At 43.9% G+C, this 20559-nt stretch overlaps 1 protein-coding gene across 2 annotated transcripts in view; it reads right to left on the minus strand.

Annotated features, from left to right (window-relative positions):
- The window catches only part of nup160 (nucleoporin 160), a 127836-nt gene that overhangs the window by 61959 nt on the left and 45318 nt on the right, over positions 1–20559 (minus strand). For both annotated transcript variants that reach the window (XM_063062298.1, XM_063062299.1), the window contains 6 exons: positions 16346–16429; positions 15750–15920; positions 13608–13707; positions 6064–6229; positions 3549–3661; positions 2219–2379 (listed from right to left, as the gene is read on the minus strand). In XM_063062298.1, coding sequence (XP_062918368.1) covers positions 2219–2379; positions 3549–3661; positions 6064–6229; positions 13608–13707; positions 15750–15920; positions 16346–16429 — 795 coding nt within the window. The remainder of the gene's footprint in view (positions 1–2218; positions 2380–3548; positions 3662–6063; positions 6230–13607; positions 13708–15749; positions 15921–16345; positions 16430–20559) is intronic.

The following is a 20559-nucleotide window of genomic DNA, read 5'->3' on the forward strand; positions in this document are numbered from 1 at the left end:
GTACTCGGACTGCTCTCTCTCAACAGTGGGGGAGAGTGTGTTGCTGATTTACGAGTCAGAGAACCCGGGAAAAAAATGCGATGGGGCAGATTTTAACATCATAATCAGCTAGATGTTTTTTGTTTGTCTTGTTAGTTTCCCCTCTCACTGTGTGACACCTCTCTTCTCCTTCATTAGTGAGAACAGCCTTTGGTATGTCAAACGGTTGGGTGAATAATTAGTGCTGCATGGCTTGGCTCTTGCTTGCTTGGTGGGTGGAGTGCTGATGCTTTCTGCAGAAGTGGGGGATTGATGATTTGCTGCTGCTTGTGCGCAGGAGTGGCTAGTGGGAGCTTTGGAAATTGAACATTTTTACTGTTATTCATTCTTTGGGGTAACATGTTTTTGTGGATGTCTACGAAGGACAAGAGTTTCAGGTTGTACATTATACTTTCTTTGATATTAAATAGAACTACTGAAACATTGTGAGAACTTCCTTCGGGAGGGTGAACCCACAGAATGCAACCGGCCCAGTCGGGGTACCTGGCTGAGTACTGAAGACCTGTCCTGATCAACTGGCCGGAACGCTCACTGAGGTACTTAACCTCTCACTTCCGCAGTCTGAGGTACCCACCTGCTACAAGCAGGCTTTAATTATACCAGTGCCCAAGAAGAACGTGGTAATCTGCCTCAATGACTATTGTCCAGTATCGCTGACTTCTACTGTGACCAGTAGTTTGAGAGTTTGGTGATGAAACATATCAACAGCTGCTTGGATCCACTCCACTTTGCCTTCCAGTACAACAGGTCCACAGTAGATGTCACTTCATTGGCTCTTCACTCAACCCTGAAACATCTGGACAGCAAAGCAGCCATCAGGATGCTCTTCTATTAACTACAGCTCAGCATTCAATACTATCATTCCCTCAACACCAATCAATAAGGTTTAAGACCTTGGCCTCAATATCTCCTTGTTCAACTGGATCCTCAATTTCCTCACTTACAGACCCCAGCCAGATTGGTAATAGTATCTCCTCCACAAACTCCATCAGCACAGGTGCACCACAAGGCTGTATGCTTAGTGTAAAGTGAAAGAGTCGGAGGATGAGGCTAACCATGGCTCGAATGCCACATTTAAGTTTGCTGACAACATTATTGTCATTAGGAGAATCAAAGGTGGCAATGCATCAGCGTATAGGAGGGAGGCTGTAAATCTGTCTGAGTGGTGCCACAACAACCTCCTACTCAATGCCAACAAGGCCAAGGAGGTGATTATTGATTTCAAGAGGAAACCGAGTGTCCACGAGCCAGTTCTCTTCTGGTGACCAGAAGTAGAGAGAGTGATCAACATTAAATTCCGTGGTGTGACCAACTAAGAGGATTTGTACTAAGTCCAGCACGCAAGTGCCATTATAAAGAAAGCACAGCAGCCCCTATACCAACTATTGGGAGGCTTGTGAAGATTCTGCATGTCATTTTAAACTTTGACAAACTTCTATAGACGTGTAATGGAGAGTATATTGACTGGCTGAATCGTGGCTTGATATTGAAACACCAACACCGTTGCACAGAAAAGACGACAAAAGTAAACAGCCCAATCCATCACAAGGAGAGCCCTCAACACTGAGCACATTTAGACGGAGTGCTTTCCAGGAAAGCAACATCCATCAGGGGACCCCGACCTCCAGGCCAAGCTCTCTTCTCACTGCTGTAATCAGAAAGGTGGTATAGGAACCCCAGGATCCACTACCAGGTTCAAGAACAACTCAACCATCAGGCTCTTGAACCAGAGGGAATAACTTCATTCAATTCTCCTCCCCCCAGCACTGTTCCCACAACCTATGGACTCAATTTCAAGGTTTCTCATCTCATTCTTGATATCGATTGCTTATTTATTTTGTTCTTTTTGTCTCTTGCACATTGGTTGCTAGTCCATCCTATTGGGTGTGGTCTTTCATTCATTCTGTTGTGTTTCTTGTACTTACTATGAATGCCTGCAAGAACATGACTCTCAAGATTGTATATGGTGACATATATACACTCTAATAAATTTACTTTGAACTAATTTCACAACATATGTCAGTGATAATAAAGCTGATGTTGATTTCTGATTCTGAAACACAATTGCAGCAGAACTTCTGTATCCAAACATTAAAAACCGAAGGAAAAATCATTTCATGGTTATAACAAAGCTGTTTGAAAGGCTTGAGATATATTCTGCAGCTGAAAGAACACTTACACTGTCTCCAAGATGCAGCATTAGCTGCTGCAGAATCAGCAGGTCACGACACATAAGGAAACGGGTCAAGGACATGTGGTATGCAGACTGGCACATGACATTAATGGCAACATTGCTGCCATAAAACTGGGCCACGTTCATTCGGATCCGCAAAGACTGGTCTGGAAGATCACAACAAAGGAAATCAGAAACGTTTCAGTTCTAAGACACAGCACAATGGGCAAGTAGCACAAGTTAATGTAATTCAACAGTGTCAAGGGACTACAGAAGTCTGCATTAAAGGACCCCAGTTAAAAATCAGCACGGTGTAAATAGAAGACGTGCCAAACTGACTAGCTAGTACACAAACATTTCTTAACTGACTCACAGCAGTCAAATGGTAATCTATTCATGTTCCTTTGAGGGAAAGGAATAACAGTATCTTGGCCCAGGACATAAAACAAAATAAACAGCGCCTTCACATGGGAAAGGCAGGTTTCCAGTTACTTTATTTCAACAACAGCAACAAATTAACATGAGAACCACCAGGCCAGATCAAAGCAACAAGTATCCAGTTACCTGGAGAAAGTCACTCAGGCTTCACACTTCCTGCTCTGACTTCAGAGGTAGAGAACTGTAGACAAATTGTCTTTTAGTGAAATATGAAATATGAACATGCAGCATCGGTGACACTTGATAGCACAATGGGAAACCTCTACCATAACATTTTCATAGGCAGTCCTGTGATTATGAAAAGATTGCATTTCTGAGAACTGTTGTAACCCAGAAATGAGCAACACAATGTGTGGGAGAGGTCACAGAAACAGCGGTTTATGGGAAGGTGAGCAGGCATGGGCAGTAGCCCAAGCTGGTGTCACTGACTCTGAGTGAATTTGCTAAGTGCTCCCCACTCTGGTCAGCTCATCCCACTTTGTTGCCGCCCAGTGAGATGGTTGGACTGAGATGGGGAGATGGGGGAATTGGAGGGGGAACAGCATGCAGAAATTCCCTACTTCCACTCAGAAAAAGAGATCTGCAATCTCGCAGTTACTGGCAAATCCATCCTGCCAGTCTCCAATAGTTAATCATTTGTAACCCAGAAAGGACGTGTACTGGTTTATATATAGCTTATGTACTAGCTGAAATATAAAGGGATTGTCCAGTCCCAAAGCTGAACCTCAGTCTGCAGGTGGACAGCTTCACTGTGACCTTGCATCATTTAGCACACAATGCAAAAAGTATCCCCAAAAATACCGGTTCTAAAGGCACTGCTAGATTGCCAGGCACAGATCAGAATTCACTGATCCTCTGAATTTCCAGCTCCCCCACCAGTATCCAGCCTTCACCCTACCATTGCTTGGCTCCAGATCGCCCTCTAGGTCCATTTCCCGCAGCAGCAGCTGGATTATGTTCCCTGGGTTATGGATATCCTGCAGCTTACTTTGCAGCTCCATATGTGTTTCTCTACAAATAATGAGAGAAATATGACTAGAACATAGAATACAGCATAATACAGGCCCTTCAACCCACGACATGGTACCAACCTTTTAACCTGCTCCAATATCAATCTAACCCTCCTCCCACATTACCCTCTATTTTCTTTCATCCAGACATAAGAACTTATGCTTACATAAGAACCTCTTAAATGATGCTAACGACTATACTGCTATCACCACCTCTAGCAGGAAGCTCCATGCACCCAGCACTCTGTGTAAAGAACTTACCTCTGACTTGCCTCCTACAGTTTCCTCCAATCATCTTAGAATTAGGCCTTCTCAATTAGCCACTGCTGTTCTGGGGGAAAAGGTACTGATTGTCCACTCTATCCATGCCTCTCATCACCTTGTGTACTTCCATCAAGTCACCTCTCATCCTTCCTAGCCCTTTCAACCTTTCCTCATAAGACATGCTCTATGACACAGACAGCATCCAGGCAAATTCCTCTGCACCCTCTCTAAAGCTTCCACATTCTTTTCATGAGGTGTCCGGAACTGAACACAATACTCCAAGCATGGTCTAACCAGAGCAGCACCATTACCACGTGGCTCTTGATTTCAATCCTCTGACTAATGAAGGTCAACACTTCATGCCTTCTTAATGACCCTATCAACTTGGATGGCAACTTTGAGGAATCTATGAATCCTGATACGGTCCTCCATACTGTTAAGAATGCAGCCATTATTCTTGTATACTGCCTTCAATTTGACCTTCCAAAGAGAACTGGTACAAACTTCTCCATTTTGAACACTATTCGCCACTTTTCAGCTTAACTCTTTATCCTGTTGTAACCTATGACCACCTTATACACTATCCACAATATCACCAATCTTCGTGGTCATATGCAAATTTACTAACCCAGCCTTCTACTTCCTCATCCAAATAATCTATAAAAATTACAAAAAGCAAGCTTCCAGAACATTTACCTGCAGAACACCACTAGTCCTCCAGGCAGAATACGTTCCATCTGCAATCACCTTCTGCCATCTGCGGAAAAACCAGCTCTGGATCCGTGTAGCCAAATTTCCATGGATTCCACAGCTTCTGACTTTGAGTGAGCCAACATGGGAAACCTTGTCAAACACCTTACTAAAATCCATATGCATCACATCTACTGCTCTACCTTCATCTATTTGCTTCGTTACTTCCGTAAAGAATTCAATCAGGCTCATGATTTACAATCTGTCCCTCACAAATCCCTAATCAGATTATTCTTTCTCAAAGCTCACCACTGACATATATATGACTCATTGGTGTTTATTTCCCAGGATTATCCCTTTTAATTTTCTTCAAAGGAATAACATTTGCTATCCTTCAATCTTTTGGTACTACTCCTATGGTCAGTGAGGATACAAAGATCCTCGCCAAAGGTGCAGCAACTTCTTCCCTCACCTCCCACAGTAACCTGGTGGATCTAGCCTAATGTTTTGAGGTCTTTGTTTCACTTCCATGCATGTCTAGTCCTTTTGTACACCTCTTGGTCTCAGAGATCAGCCTCACAATTCAATAAATTGTTGTGCAGCAGGGAAGCCATCAGTTCCACCACTGAAGGGTGAAAAGAGACCAGTGATGTGCTCAACACCAAACCCTGTTTTAGCACTGCAGATACTGCCTATACCAAGCTTTTTTCCATAGTACTCCTGACATGACAGAAAAACAAATACTTGTAGATCAAGCAAGTGGACCCAATGATGGACAAAAAATACTGGTCGTCAGCATAAGGGATATTAATGGACAAGCCTCTCCCCACAGTACTTATTGTTAATCTCAACAATGAAACTCTGTTAAAAAGCTCAAAAAGGTTCTAATTACAATACTTCCAACTTAAAAGAATAAGAAACTACGTTATTCATAGCCGCCTTTGCCCTGTTTTGGAGAATCATTTTTCATCGACTGAAAGTCAGATTTATACTCACAGAAGACAGGCACCTAGCATTCAGGACAGCAATGTTACCTGCACACAAGTCATATTATATTTGGCAGAACATGTATCTATGTTGCCATTTGCTCTGACCTTGGAGATTGGTGGTTGTGTAGTGAGAGAAGATGACAAATTGCAAAATGGATATCAAAGTAGGCAAGTGACTGTCACCTAGTAAATAATGAGAACCTTTACAACTAGCACAATTGACAATGGCTAAGAACCAGGTACCTACAATCAGCACCTTCTTACCATCAAAGAGCAAGTTTCAACCTTTCATCAGAAATTCAATATTAAATTATAGAGATGGCCATTTTGAAGAGCAATCTTACCAGCACCACCCACCTGCTCCTTACATCCCACAAAGCTTTTCTCCAAGAATTTACCCCTTTTTCGTCTGAAGGGTATTACTGAATTCCGTACAATGCTGACAACCAGTCTTACTCACGTGTCTCTGGCCAGAAGGTGCTCCAGGATCTGCTCTGCTGCTTTCTCAGGGGGCTGCAGGTGGCTCACTGCTGTGTCCATTAAAGAAGCCATTTCCATTGTGATAGAGTCTCCCACCAGTCGAAGACACTGCACTAACTGAAGTAGGTCCCGTGCTACATCTGGATCTAAGAGAACAGGAAAAAAATCTTCTTAAGTATTGCAGATAGCAGCTCTTACTTTAACCTCGCTGAGGTGTACAAAAGGACTAGACATACATGGAAGTGAAACAGACCTTAAAACCAACAGAGGCGAAACACCAGTTACTGTTTAGAATTCTCAGATATGAACTCCACAAAACATTGGGATAAACTGTGCTTTCATTTCCAGGCCCAAGGCCTTAACCATATAACATTCTTGTTAACCTCCAAGCCAGTTTACTTGAGCTGGGTACCAACTCACTCCAAGGATAATGTTGTTACGAAAGCCACTGGCACCTTTACTTAAAGGCCTAGTGAGTCAATTATTCAGGAGGTCACAATTCCATCCAATCATCCAAGTTGATTCATGACAGCTACAGAACCACATCATTAGGCAAACACTGACTGACTATCATAAACCTCCCTGGAGATAGTGGTGAGCTGCCTGACCTGGAAACTCTCTCCAACACCATCAACTCTGAGAACTCCCATCCACTGTTACTAAATACACGTCTCCCTTACTTCACACTGCTCCCTTCTATCTACCTCCCACCCAAGATCCACAAACCTGATTGTCCTGCTCCTAGCCCAATGAACTCGTGCCCTCATTCCTCTTCTCCATTATATCCCCCTTTGTTCAGTCCCTTCCCACCTACATCTGCGACACTTCTCATGCTCTCGATCTCCTCACTAATTACCGATTCCCTCGCCCTAACCTCATTTTCACTATGGATGTCCAGTGTCTATACATTTCTATTTCCCCATCAAGGCAGGCTTAAAGCTCTCTGCTTCTTTCTCAGTGAAAGAACTATTTCCCCACGACCCTGCTCCATTTAGCAGAGCTGGTCCCCACCCTAAACAATTTCTCCTTTGCCTCCTCCCACTTTCTCCAGACTCGAGAACTAGCCATAGGCACCCCCAGTACGGGGCCCAGCTATGCCTGCTTTTTCGTTGGCCATGAAGAATAGTCCATGTCCAAGCCTTCCCCATTAACACTCCCCAACTCTCATCTGCTACACTGATATCTGCATTGGTGCTGCTTCATAGAACATAGAATAGTACAGCATATTACAGGCCCTTCGGCCCACAATGTTGTGCCGACCCTCAAACCCTGCCTCCCATATGACCCCCCACCTTAAATTCCTCCATATACCTGTCTAGTAGTCTCTTAAACTTCACTAGTGTATCTGCGTCCACCATTGACTCAGGCAGTGCATTCCACGCACCAACCACTCTCTGAGTAAAAAGCCTTCCTCTAATATCCCTCTTGAACTTCCCACCCCTTACCTTAAAGCCATGTCCTCTTGTATTGAGCAGTGGTGCCCTGGGGAAGAGGCACTGGCTATCCACTCTATCTATTCCTCTTATTATCTTGTACACCTCTATCATGTCCCCTCTCATCCTCCTCCTCTCCAAAGAGTAAAGCCCTAGCTCCCTTAATCTCTGATCATAATGCATACTCTCGAAACCAGGCAGCATCCTGGTAAATCTCCTCTGTACCCTTTTCAATGCTTCCACATCCTTCCTATAGTGAGGCGACCAGAACTGGACACAGTACTCCAAGTGTGGCCTAACCAGAGTTTTATAGAGCTACATCATTACATCACGACTCTTAAACTCTATCCCTCGACTTATGAAAGCTAACACCCCATAAGCTTTCTTAACTACCCTATCCACCTGAGGCAACTTTCAGCGATCTGTGGACATGTACCCCGAGATCCCTCTGCTCCTCCACACTACCAAGTATCCTGCCATTTACTTTGTACTCTGCCTTGGAGTTTGTCCTTCCAAAGTGTACCACCTCACACTTCTCCGGGTTGAACTCCATCTGCCACTTCTCAGCCCACTTCTGCATCCCATCAATGTCTCTCTGCAATCTTCGACAATCCTCTACACTATCTACAACACCACCAAACTCTGTGTCGCCTGGAAACTTGCCAACTCACCCTTCTACCCCCACATCCAGGTCGTTAATAAAAATCACGAAAAGTAGAGGTCCCAGAACCGATCCTTGTGGGACACTACTAGTCACAATCCTCCAATCTGAATGTACTCCCCTCCACCATGACCCTCTGCCTTCGGCAGGCAAGCCAATTCTGTATCCACCTGACCAAACTTCCCTGGATCCCATGCCTTCTGACTTTCTGAATAAGCCTACCGTGTAAAACCTTGTCAAATGCCTTACTAAAATCCATATAGATCACATCCACTGCACTACCCTCATCTATATGCCTGGTCACCTCCTCAAAGAACTCTATCAGGCTTGTTAGACACGATCTGCTCTTCACAAAGCCATGCTGACTGTCCCTGATCAGACCATGATTCTCTAAATGCCCAGAGATCCTATGTTTTCCAACAGCTTTCCCACCACAGACGTGAGGCTCACTGGTCTATAATTACCCGGACTATCCCTACTACCTTTTTTGAATAAGGGGACAACATTCACCTCCCTCCAATCCTCTGGTACCATTCCCGTGGACAACGAGGACAACGATCCTAGCCAGAGGCTCAGCAATCTCTTCCCTCACCTCACGGAGTAGCCTGGGGAATATTCCATCAGGCCCCGGGGACTTATCCGTCCTAATGTATTTTAACAACTCCAAAACCTCCTCTCCCTTAATATCAACATGCTCCAGAACATCAACCTCACTCATATTGTCCTCACCATCATCAAGTTCCCTCTCATTGGTGAATACCAAAGAGAAGTATTCATTGAGGACCTCGCTCACTTCCACAGCCTCCAGGCACATCTTCCCACCTTTATCTCTAAATCGGTCCTACCTTCACTCCGGTCATCCTTTTTTTCTTCACATAATTGAAGAATGCCTTGGGGTTTTCCTTTACCCTACTCACCAAGGCCTTCTCATACCCCCTTCTTGCTTTTCTCAGTCCCTTCTTAAGCTCCTTTCTTGCTTCCCTATATTCCTCAATAGACCCATCTGATCCTTGCTTCCTAAACCTCATGTATGCTGCCTTCTTCCACCTGACTAGATTTTCCACCTCACTTGTCACCCATGGTTCCTTCACCCTACCATTCTTTATCTTCCTCACCAGGACAAATTTATCCCTAACATCCTGCAGAAGATCTCTAAACATTGACCACATGTCCATAGTACACTTCCCTGCAAAAACATCATCCGAATTCACACCCGCAAGTTTTAGGCTTATAGCCTCATAATTTGCCCTTCCCCAATTAAAAATTTTTGTGTCCTCTCTGATTCTATCCTTTTCCATGATAATGCTAAAGGCCAGGGAGCAGTGGTCACTGTTCCCCAGATGCTCACCCACTGAGAGATCTGTGACCTGACCCGGTTCATTACCCAGTACTAGATCTAGTATGGCATTCCTCCTAGTCGGCCTGTCCACATACTGTGACAGGAATCCATCCTGGACACACTTAACAAACTCTGCCCCATCTAAACCCTTGGAACTAATCAGGTGCCAATCAATATTAGGGAAGTTAAAGTCACCCATGATAACAACCCTGTTATTTTTGCACCTTTCCAAAATCTGCCTCCCAATCTGCTCCTCTGTATCTCTGCTGCTACCAGGGGGCCTATAGAATACCCCCAGAGTAACTGCTCACTTCCTGTTCCTGACTTCCACCCATACTGACTCAAAAGAGGATCCTGCTACATTACCCATCCTTTCTGTAGCTGTAATAGTATCCCTGACCAGTAATGCCACCCCTCCTCCCCTTTTCCCCCCCTCTCTATCCCTTTTAAAGCACTGAAATCCAGGAATATTGAGAATCCATTCCTGCCCTGGTGCCAGCCAAGTCTCTGTAAAGGCCACTACATCATAATTCCATGTATATATCCAAGCTCTCAGTTCATCTTTGTTCCTGATGCTTCTTGCATTGAGGTACACACACTTCAGCCCTTCTACCTTACTGTCTTTACACCGTTTATTCTGCTTCTCTTTCCTCAAAGCCTCTCTATAGGTTAGATCTGGCTTTACTCCATGCACCCATGCTGAGCTCATCAATTTCATCAACTTTGTCTCGAACTTCCGCCCTGCCTTTAAATTCACTTGGTCCATTTCTAACACCTCCCTCCACTTTCTCGATTTCTGTCTCCATCTCTGGAGATAAAACTCTCAACCAACAACTTTTATAAACCTACCAATTCCTATGGCCATCTTTAATGTACCTCTTCCCATCATTTCCAGAAAAAAAAAACACTATTCTCTTTTCTCAGTTCCTTCATCTCTGCCCCATCTGTTACCAGGATGAGGCTTTCCTTTCCAGGACATCAGGAATGCCCTCCTTCTTCAAAGAATGGGGTTTCCCTTCCTCCACCATAGATGATGCCCTCACCCGGATCTTCTCCATTTCCTGGACATCCATGCTCACCCATCTTCCCACCACCTTCACGGTGAGAGTTCCCCTTGCCCTTCCCTACCAGCCCATGAGCCTCCGCACCTAACATGCCATTATCCGCAACTTCCCCCATCTCCAAAGGGATCCTACCACCAAACTCATCTTTACCCCCACCCCTGCTTTCTGCAGAGATCACTCCCTCTGTGATTTCCCTCGTCCATTCGTCTCTCCCCACTAACCTCCCTCCCAGCTCATCCCTGCAAGCGGCCAAAAAGCTACATCTGTCCATTCACCTCCTCCATTCAGGGCCAACTGTCCTTCCAGGTGAGGCAAAAATTCACTGCAAATCTGCTAGGGTCACCTATTGCATCCACTACTCCCAATGCAGCCTCCTCAACATTGCTTCAAGCACCTCCGCTCTATCCGCCAAAAGTGGAAGATCCCTGTGGCCAAACATTTTAATTCCAATTCCCATTTCCATTCCAACATGTTGGTCCATGACCTCGTCTTGTAACACAATAAGGCCACCCTCAAGGTGGCAGAGCAACAGCTTTCTTCCATCTGGGTAGCCTCCAACCTGATGGTATGAACATCAATTTCTCCTTCTGGTAAAAAAATATTCCCACCCCCCTCCCCTCCTCTTCTATTCCTAACTTTGGCCTCTTAGCTCTTCTCAACTGCCTATCACCTCGCACTGGTGTCACTACACCTCCCCTTTAGCCTATGGTCCACCCTCCTCTCCTACCAGATCCCTTTACCCTTCCTGGCTTCACCTATCAACCTTCCAGCTATTCTCTTTCCCTTCCCTCACCTTTTTACTCTGGTGTCTTCTGCCTTCCTCTCCAGTCCCGAAGAAGGGTCTCAGTCCGAAACGTTGACAGTCTGTTCTTTTCCATGGACCTACCTAACCAGCTGAGTTCCTCCAGCATTTTGTGTGTGTTGCTATAAATCACCAAACTCCGTTTGACTGAAGGTACTCCCACAATGATATTGGAGAGGGATTTCCATGACTTAGACCAGGTGACAATGCAAACTGGTAAAGTTTCCAAGATCAGGATGGTGTACCACTCAAGAGGGGGAATTCGTAGCAGTGGTGGTCACATGTGCCTGCTGCCCATGAGGTAGGGGTCGCAGGTCTGGCAAGTGCCGACAGAGTCATGCAGGCAAGTAAGCAACTTTTTTTTGTATATAAAAAAAAGGAGTACCCACTGCAGGTACTACGCACTGATAGCAAGGGAATCAACATTTAGATTGGGGGCTGGGCTGCCAATCAGACTGCTACATCTTCGATCACGACAAGCCTGAGAGCAGATACAGCAACTCTCACATGAACAAGATGATATTCTATCACACACTGGCTTGTAGCTTCAGAATCAACACTGGCTTCTGGCGTCAGCAGGTAAAAAAATCACTCTTCCTCAGCCTCTGACCTGCTCGTAATGGATCAGTTAAATTCCTGGTCAATGGTAATACTTAATGTTGATGATAGGGAACTGACAACTGAAAGGCACGGATAAGTGGTCAGACTTTCTTGCTGGAGATGGTTATTAACTGATATGTGTGGCACATATATTATTTGTCACTTATCAGCCTGGATCCAAATGATGTCTCACTCTACAGTTCACTACAGGCGAACGGAAAGAAACAACGCAATCATCAGCAGCAATCCTTTCTTCCGACTAAATGGAAGATCATTGAGAAGTTGCCGAAGATAGCTGGGTCTCAGACACTGAGGAACTCTCTCTGCTTGGACAATTGACCTAACAAACACCTGCTTTTAATGGTGTGCATCTCCAATCACTGGAATACTTTCCTCTTGATGCTCAATGACCGGATTACCAGGGCCCCTTTAAGCCATACTTGGTCAATTGCTGTCTTACTATCAGGGCCAGTCTCGCTCACCTCCCCTCTGGAATCCTGACAAGTGTTTCTAGCATTTTGTTTATACTTCAGATTCCTGAAATCCATAGTTTTTTAAAAATTATTTACTCCGGAAATCAGTTTTTAACATTCCAACCAAAGGTTGCAATGAGTTCTGGAACTGAGTGGTCCTCAGGTGCCTGTGAACAGGTATAGCCTGATATCTCTACTGATGACACTTGCTTGAAGATTGAGGATAAACTAATTAACAGGATTGGATGTGACCTACTCATTCTGTTCTGGGCAAAAAGCCCATGCGGTCAGTGGTAACCATACTGGAACAGTTTGGTGAGAAACACGGCCGAATCTGAAAGCCATCACTATGAATGACTGTTTTTGTTATTTAATTCTGGTTTTTCTTAATGAACTACACTTAAATTTTACTCTAGCCATGGTGCAATTTGAACCAGCATCTCTGGATTACCAAAAAGGCATCTGATTAGCTCCTCAATGTGGTAGGGTATCCAGTACAGAGTTAAATAACACTGGGTTATCAATGGTAACTACAATCTTTATTTCATACTAAGTATTCACTTTGCTGCCTATATTGCATTACTCACATCTTCACCCACTTGTAGTAACTATTGCCAATTATTCAGCATTGTACAAAGCCCCTCTTTGAAGCAGCTTATAGCTGTTTTGATCTTTTAAATCAGAAAGATTAAGTTCTAAATCAAATAAATCAACTTAAATTGTCCCTCATAGAAGAACAGCTTTGCAGATTTAAAAAAAAAGGTACAGGAAGGAGTGACCACACATACACAATTTAGCACAGAAAAAGGCTGTCGGTCTAGGAAGGAACAAAGGAAGTAAGCAGTGGGAGTGCTATGTATAGGGAGCTTTAGGAATTGTGTCCAATGCTGAAGGATTAGCAACTTATTTTCAAGTTAGGATGGTGTGAGACAGGGAAACTGGAAGGTGGAGGCATTGGCATAAACCTACTACTCCGGATTCTCATGATAGACGAAAATGCAGGCATGGGAAGAGTTGACAAAGAAAACCTTCAGGAATGAGTAGACTGCAGCCAGAGTCACAGAGCAAGTAAACATACAGGGGAATGGATGGATGCCATCTAAAGACCTATTTGAATTGTCAATAAAACTGGCTACCATCAATGTTACTCACCATCAGTGAGGGAGCACTCATCTTCTAGAAAAAGCCCCTCATCAGAAGACATGTAGAGGTGATCTATAGTGAGGCAGGGAAACATGAAAGACATAAACCCCTGCAAAAGAAGAAACAGTCAGATCTACAATACCACGCTCCAGTACTCTCATCTACTGGTCTAGAGCACTGATGGCATCCTCACCAATGCCTACAAGTATAGGCCGAGACTATTCAGCTCATGCTCATCCAAAGTGATGATTACAGGTCAAGGAATCAACCTCAGTAACATCTACAATTACTGGTCTACAGTTTATCAGTAACAGTCACAATTACTGTCTGTAAGATTCAGACCATTCTCATCAACATTTACAATTCTCAGCTGGAGTACAGGTATGGCTCCATATTTAAGCCCCATTATTATTTTTTGAAGGCTTTTTCCAGGTTGAAGCTTTAGAAACCAAAACCTGGCAACCAAAGCTTTTAATGGAAGAGACTGTTTTTGGGACTGTTACATTCATCCACTAAAAGCATATGCAATGACATCTCAGATGCATCAAATGTGATCAACTGATGCCTGAATTCCCACTAATTGCAATGTCCATAATTAATGATAAACGATTTAGATTGTCAAGATGTGTGGTACAAGTAGAAAAAATACTGTAAAGTTTTAAACTGTGAGGAATACCCCAACACCCAGTCTCAACAACGAGGCCTTGTGATTGGCTTCAGTCACCACTACTCTGGGAACACTTCAGAACTAGTGCCACTGCCATCCATAGTTTTCCAAAGCAGAAATGAAATCTGCAGCATTTAAATTAGCCATTGCCTCAAGAGCACTCACTGATCAAGCTAGCTGTACTTTGGTTAATTGGAGAAAGTAGAATTGTGTTTTTCTTTGCCAAAATTCACACACTTCATTAATACAATTAAAGGGTATAAAGAACCTTATTTTATGTATGCTCGACGATTAAATATTTTTGAAGAGTCACAATACAACATGTAATTTGCATATTGCAAGTCCCATAAACAGCAAATAACCAGATTAGCTGATTTGATGCTTTATGCTAAAGGATAAAAAAAAATAAGCTCAATGAAAATGTCCTGCATTTCTTCAGAATATTGCTATGAAATCTTTAATTATTTAGCTGAGGAGTCAAATGAGGTCTTAGTGCAAAAGCCAACTCTTCAATACTACATTAGTGGGTCAGCCTAGATTTCAGATCAAGTTATCAGAATAGGACTCGACTCCATCTTCTCAAAACTACCATTTGGCAGGAAATTCAGAAACCTGAAGTTCCACATCACCAGATTTAAGAACAGCTGTTTTATAGAACATAGAATAGTACAGCTCAATACAGGCCCTTCGGCCCACAATGTCATGCCGACCCTTAAACCCTGCCTCCCATATAACCCCCCACCTTAAATTCCTCCATATACCTGTCTCGTAGTCTCTTAAATTTCACTAGTGTATCTGCCTCCACCACTGACTCCGGCAGTGCATTCCATGCACCAACAACACTCTGAGTAGAAAACCTTCCCCTAATATCCCCCTTGAACTTCCCACCCCTTACCTTAAAGCCATGTCCTCTTGTATTGAGCAGTGGTGTCCTGGGAAGAGACGCTGGCTGTACACTCCATCTATTCCTCTTAATATCTTGTATATCTCTATCATGTCTCCTCTCATCCTCCTTCTCTCCAGAGAGTAAAGCCCTAGCTCCCTTAATCCTTGGTTTCCCTCTAACCATTTGGTTCCTGAACGAACCAGCACAACCCATAAACACTGCAGTTTAGCAATACTATGACCATTTTGATCGTTGCACAAAGATAGACTTTGTGCTCTTTATTCTACAAATTGTGTGCAACTTATATTTTATATTTTTCTTGTGAACACTGATATTATGTGCTTGCGCTTCTACTGCAAGCTTTCCCATTGTACCTGTGCATGTGCATACTTGTACATACAATAAACTTGACGTTGAAACATCACAACTTTTTGACTGGATATGTTACTACTTAATAACACAAAATATGAATTAAAATTAATTACCCTTTAAGTGCCTCTACTAAACCATCTCTTAGACTCTTGTTAATGCTGGAGGTTGGGATAGAAGTTTATGAACCCAATGGAAACTCAGCTCCTAGCCATCACCAAACCCTCACCTTTTTAAGCAGACACACCATGTTTGTGTGATCATTGACAAGCAATGCTAAGGGACGTGCTAAGGCCTCTTGGTACTGCAAGCAGCAGGCGTAGAACTTGGACCAGAACTCCACTTGCAGTTGACGGTACACCTCCTGTGAGAACTCGTACTCCGTCACACTGTTCTGAATCTGAACACAACAAGAACAATTTAGGTTAAAACAACCCACTTGGACCTTGAAGTCAAAAGAGAACCAATCTCAAGTTGATGTACCTAGATGCTTCAAAGGAAATAATCTATTCCCCATGCATGGAAAACCCTCTGCATTTCTGTGAATGCACAATGACATGAACATGCAAGATTAACTTGCTCCTAGTTCAAGGAAACTCTATTGATTAGCTAGGAGTCACTAAACTATTTAGGTTAGAGAAAGACAGCTTCGTTTTACAGAAAGGTGAAGGAATGCAGCAAGGAGAAGGGGATCTGACTGTGTGACATAGCCACACCCCAGTTATTATAAATTAAGCTCCTGCAGACTGATCTGAAACCATGAAAGGAGCAATTCATTCTGATATTACCCTGACATGCCTTCCCCACCACCATTTCTAACATTACCGCATTTTCCACAGCTAGTGTCACTTCTTTCTTCAGTCCCTCCATTGATGGGTCCAGGATTCTGTCTGCCCCTCGGCAGTATATCTGAATCAAAGATGAACAAGTGAAAACCTCAGTCCCAAACTGATGCACACTTATCAGATTTGTTTCAGCTCATGGCACACAAACAGGGTTTAATACCAGCTTCTATTGACAACAGCATCAAGGTACAAAGACACTGCGCAGAAGGAAACTGAGGGGCTACAGAGGTGTACAAGTTCTTTCCGGGTTTCCAGCTGGGTACAGCTATCGATTGCAACTGGCACATCGATGACAGACTCTGCCATCCTCATCGGGGATACCTGCACCTGGCTGGAAGCCTGAAGGAAGTTTATTTGCCATATACACAAGGAAAGATCCTTTTTCTACACAGATGTGTTGGTATTAGGAATCAGACAGTAGAATTTAACATAATAATGACAAAGAATAGTGTTTTAGTAAATCTGAACAATTCCATAATTCTGACCATTTTATTCAGTTAGCAATATTCCTTACATATCACACCCCGATTAATCTGAGAGGAAACCAAACCAATGGCCAGAGTAGTAGGCGATAGGAATGTAGCCTGTGTGATTTTCCAGTCTCCTATGACTGATAGTCAGGCCACCTCTACCAGTTCAGTGCACAAGTCACAATTTTACCACGTGGCCAATAACTCTGAACAATTTTTCATCTGAGAGAATGACAGCAGGACACACTCCTCCCAGTGTTTTAAAAATGAATGCTGCTCATTTATTCACTGGATGGAAATTAATGTATGGTTTATAGTCCGACTGTGTGCATCTCCAATGGCATCATTGTAAACAGATTTCCATAATGTGAAGCCTCCTTACACTGTTCACTTAGATATGGAGCAAGTAAAACGGCAGCACATGGGTGACACAAGATCTACTTATCTCACTAGTAACACAAACATCTCAAATATGTAAATGATATAGACAGCTCAAATCACTTTTGGCATGGAGCGTTACTGACATACCCAAAACAAAATGGGCATGAAAGTTATGTTTTTAGTTTGAAGGTTTGGGTAATCATTCTCAGAAATGAACAATCACAACTAGCAGTTCCTAGGTAACAGCACCAGCTTAGTTGGTTCAGACCTGGACCCAGTTAAAAAAGCTGCAGGCCGTTCACATTCTCGTGAGTTTTACACTAGCAAGCTTCTAGCCGGGCCTGCTATAACTCACTGAAATGACTTCAATATCCTTATTGTGTACAACTCTGCAACTTCCACAAGCAATGGAACTAGCCTCTTCCACCTGCACACCAGCTACTGTGACAGCAGTGAAATAAAGAGCAAATCAGTGGACAGTGAAGAGTTTTCCGAGCCTCACAAAGAGAAGGATGGTTCAGAGGTTTAAGCAGGGAGGGAGCTAGGATAAGTAATTGGGAAATTCATTGTTCCTGAGACGCAGTAACAGAATCAAGGCAAATGCTCCTGGCAGTTAGAAAAAGACATTTGTCCTCTCAGATTAGCATATTTCTAAAAAGCAGAGTGAGCTCCCTCTGGTGCCCAAGTTATTAAATCACTCATCCAACAGCTTTAAGACATTACAACAGAGAAAATCTGCAGATGCTGGAAATCCAAAACACTAGAGGGACCCAGCAGACCATAGCGCATTTACAGAAAAGTAAACATCTGACATTTCGTGCCATGTCCCTTCATTGGGATTGGAAAAGACAGGGAAAATGCCAGAATAAGGTGGTGGGAGGGGAGGAAGAAGTAGTATAAGGTGTCAGGTGATTGATGAAACTGGGTGAGGGGGGACAGGGTGAAGTAAAGAGCTAGGAAGCTAGTAGATGAAAGAGATAAAGGGCTGGAGATGGGGAATCTGTTAGGAGAGGACAGAACACCATGGTTAAAAGGGAAGGAGGAGGTGGTGATGGGCAGGTAAGGAGATAAGGTGAGAGAGGGAAACAGATATGGGGTATGGTGAAGGAAAGTGGGGGGGGTGGGGGCAGGCAATTACCATAAGTTTGAGAAATTGATGTTGATACAATCAGGTTGGAGGCTGTTGCTCTCCCAACCTGGGAGTGGCCTCATTGTGGAGGTGCATGAGGCCATGGACTGACATGTGGAAATGGGAAGGGGAAATAGAATTGAAATGGGTGGCCAGTGGGAGATCCGCCTTTTGTGGCGTATGGAGCAAAGGTGCTTGACGAAGTAGTCTCCCAATCTACATCTGGTTTCACTGATATAGAGGCAGCACTGGATACAGTAGATGACCCCAACAGACTCTCAGGTGAAGTTTTGCCTCACCTGGAAGGACTATTTGGGGCCCTTGAATGTTAGTGAGGAAGGTGATGTAGGGACAAGTGTGGCACTTGTTCCTCTTACAAGGATAAGTACCAGGTTGGAGATCAGTGGTGAGGGATGAGTGGATAAGGGAGTTTCATAGGGAGCAATCCCAGCAGAAAGTGGAAAGTTGGGGTGGGGGTGGAAGGAAAAGATGTGCTTGGTGGTGGGATCCCATTTGAGATGGTGGGTGGAAGTTATGGAGAATTATGTGCTGGATGCAGAGGCTGGTGGGGTGGTAGATGAGGACAAGAGGAACCCTATCCTTGGTGTGGCTGTGGAAGGAGGGGATGAGGGCAGATGTACACAAAATAGAGGAGATGCAAGTGAGGGTTGCGTTACTACCATTCCCATGTCTTCCTGTACATCGGTGAGACCCGACATAGATTGGGAGACTGCTTCATTGAGCATCTTCGCTCCATCTGCCACAAAAAGGCAAGATTTCCCTGAGCCACCCATTTCAATTCTACTTCCCATTCCTGTACGTCAGTCCATTGCCTCCTCTACTACCACACTGAGGGCACACTCACGTTGGATGAGCAACACCTTATATTCCAAAACGTAAACACAAGGAATTCTGCAGATGCTGGAAATTCAAGCAACACACATCAAAGTTGCTGGCGAACGCAGCAGGCCAGGCAGCATCTCTAGGAGGAGGTACAGTCGACATTTCGGGCCGAGACCCTTCGTCAGGACTAGACGAAGGGTCTTGGCCCGAAACGTCGACTGTACCTCTTCCTAGAGATGCTGCCTGGCCTGCTGCGTTCGCCAGCAACTTTGATGTGTGTTACCTTATATTCCATCTGAGTAGCCTCCTACCTGAAGGCATGAACATCGATTTCTTGAATTTTCTGTAACTGCCATAGCCCCCCCAAACTCCTTCACCATTCCTCATCCCAGTTTCCCCCTCATAGTCATAATCATACTTTACTGATCCCAGGGGAAATTGGTTTTTGTTACAATTGTACCATAAATTAAATAGTAATAAAACCATAAATAATTAAATAGTAATATGTAAATTATGCCAGGAAATAAGTCCAGGACCAGCCTATTGGCTCAGGGTGTCTGGCTCTCTCACTTCATTTCCTTACCAGCCCATCACCTCCCTCAGGTGCTCCTCCACCTTCCTTTTCTTCCTGATCTTCTGTCCTCTCCTATCAGATTCTCTCTTTTCCAGTCCTCTATCTCTATCACCAATCAACCTCCCAGCTCTTTACTTCAGCTTCTCCCCCTCTCCTGGTTTCACGTATCACCTGCCAGCTTGTACTTCTTCCTCCCCTCACACCACCTTCTTATTCAGATTTCTCCCCTTGCTTTCTAGTACAGATGAAGGGTCTCAACCAAAAAACAACGACTGTTTACTCTATTCTATAGATGCTGTCTGGCCTGCTGAATTCCTATAGTATTGTGTGTGTGTGTTGCTTAAGACATTACAATGCCATTACCGAGGGATCAAAGTGCTGACCTCTATTGACGACTGCTGTTGAAACACAAGGACTGTGATTAAAACACGTTTGTGTTTTAATAGCAGAAGGAACAGTCCCCTTAGGAAACTGCAGCTTCTCCCTCCACATTTGGGCATATTACAGTATAATCCTGCACCCGTATCATAATTTTCCCATAACAAACTATTTCTTTCCCTCAGCTCCCCCCCCACCCCCCCGACCCCGGCCATGAATCCCATATTATAAATGTAGATGCATTCCTAAACCTTGCTATCACTGCAATCACTTTGATCCAAGAAAACTCAGTACAAAATATCGTGCAGTACTTCTAACACTAGAGCATGGGTTTCAACACCTAACCAATCGAGATATTGCTGATAGCTGTTCATGTACCACCACTCCTTTTTGAGTTTAACATAAAGATTTACATTTAT

This window comes from Mobula hypostoma, chromosome 11 (genome assembly GCF_963921235.1).
Source record: "Mobula hypostoma chromosome 11, sMobHyp1.1, whole genome shotgun sequence".
NCBI classification, from domain to species: domain Eukaryota; kingdom Metazoa; phylum Chordata; class Chondrichthyes; order Myliobatiformes; family Myliobatidae; genus Mobula; species Mobula hypostoma.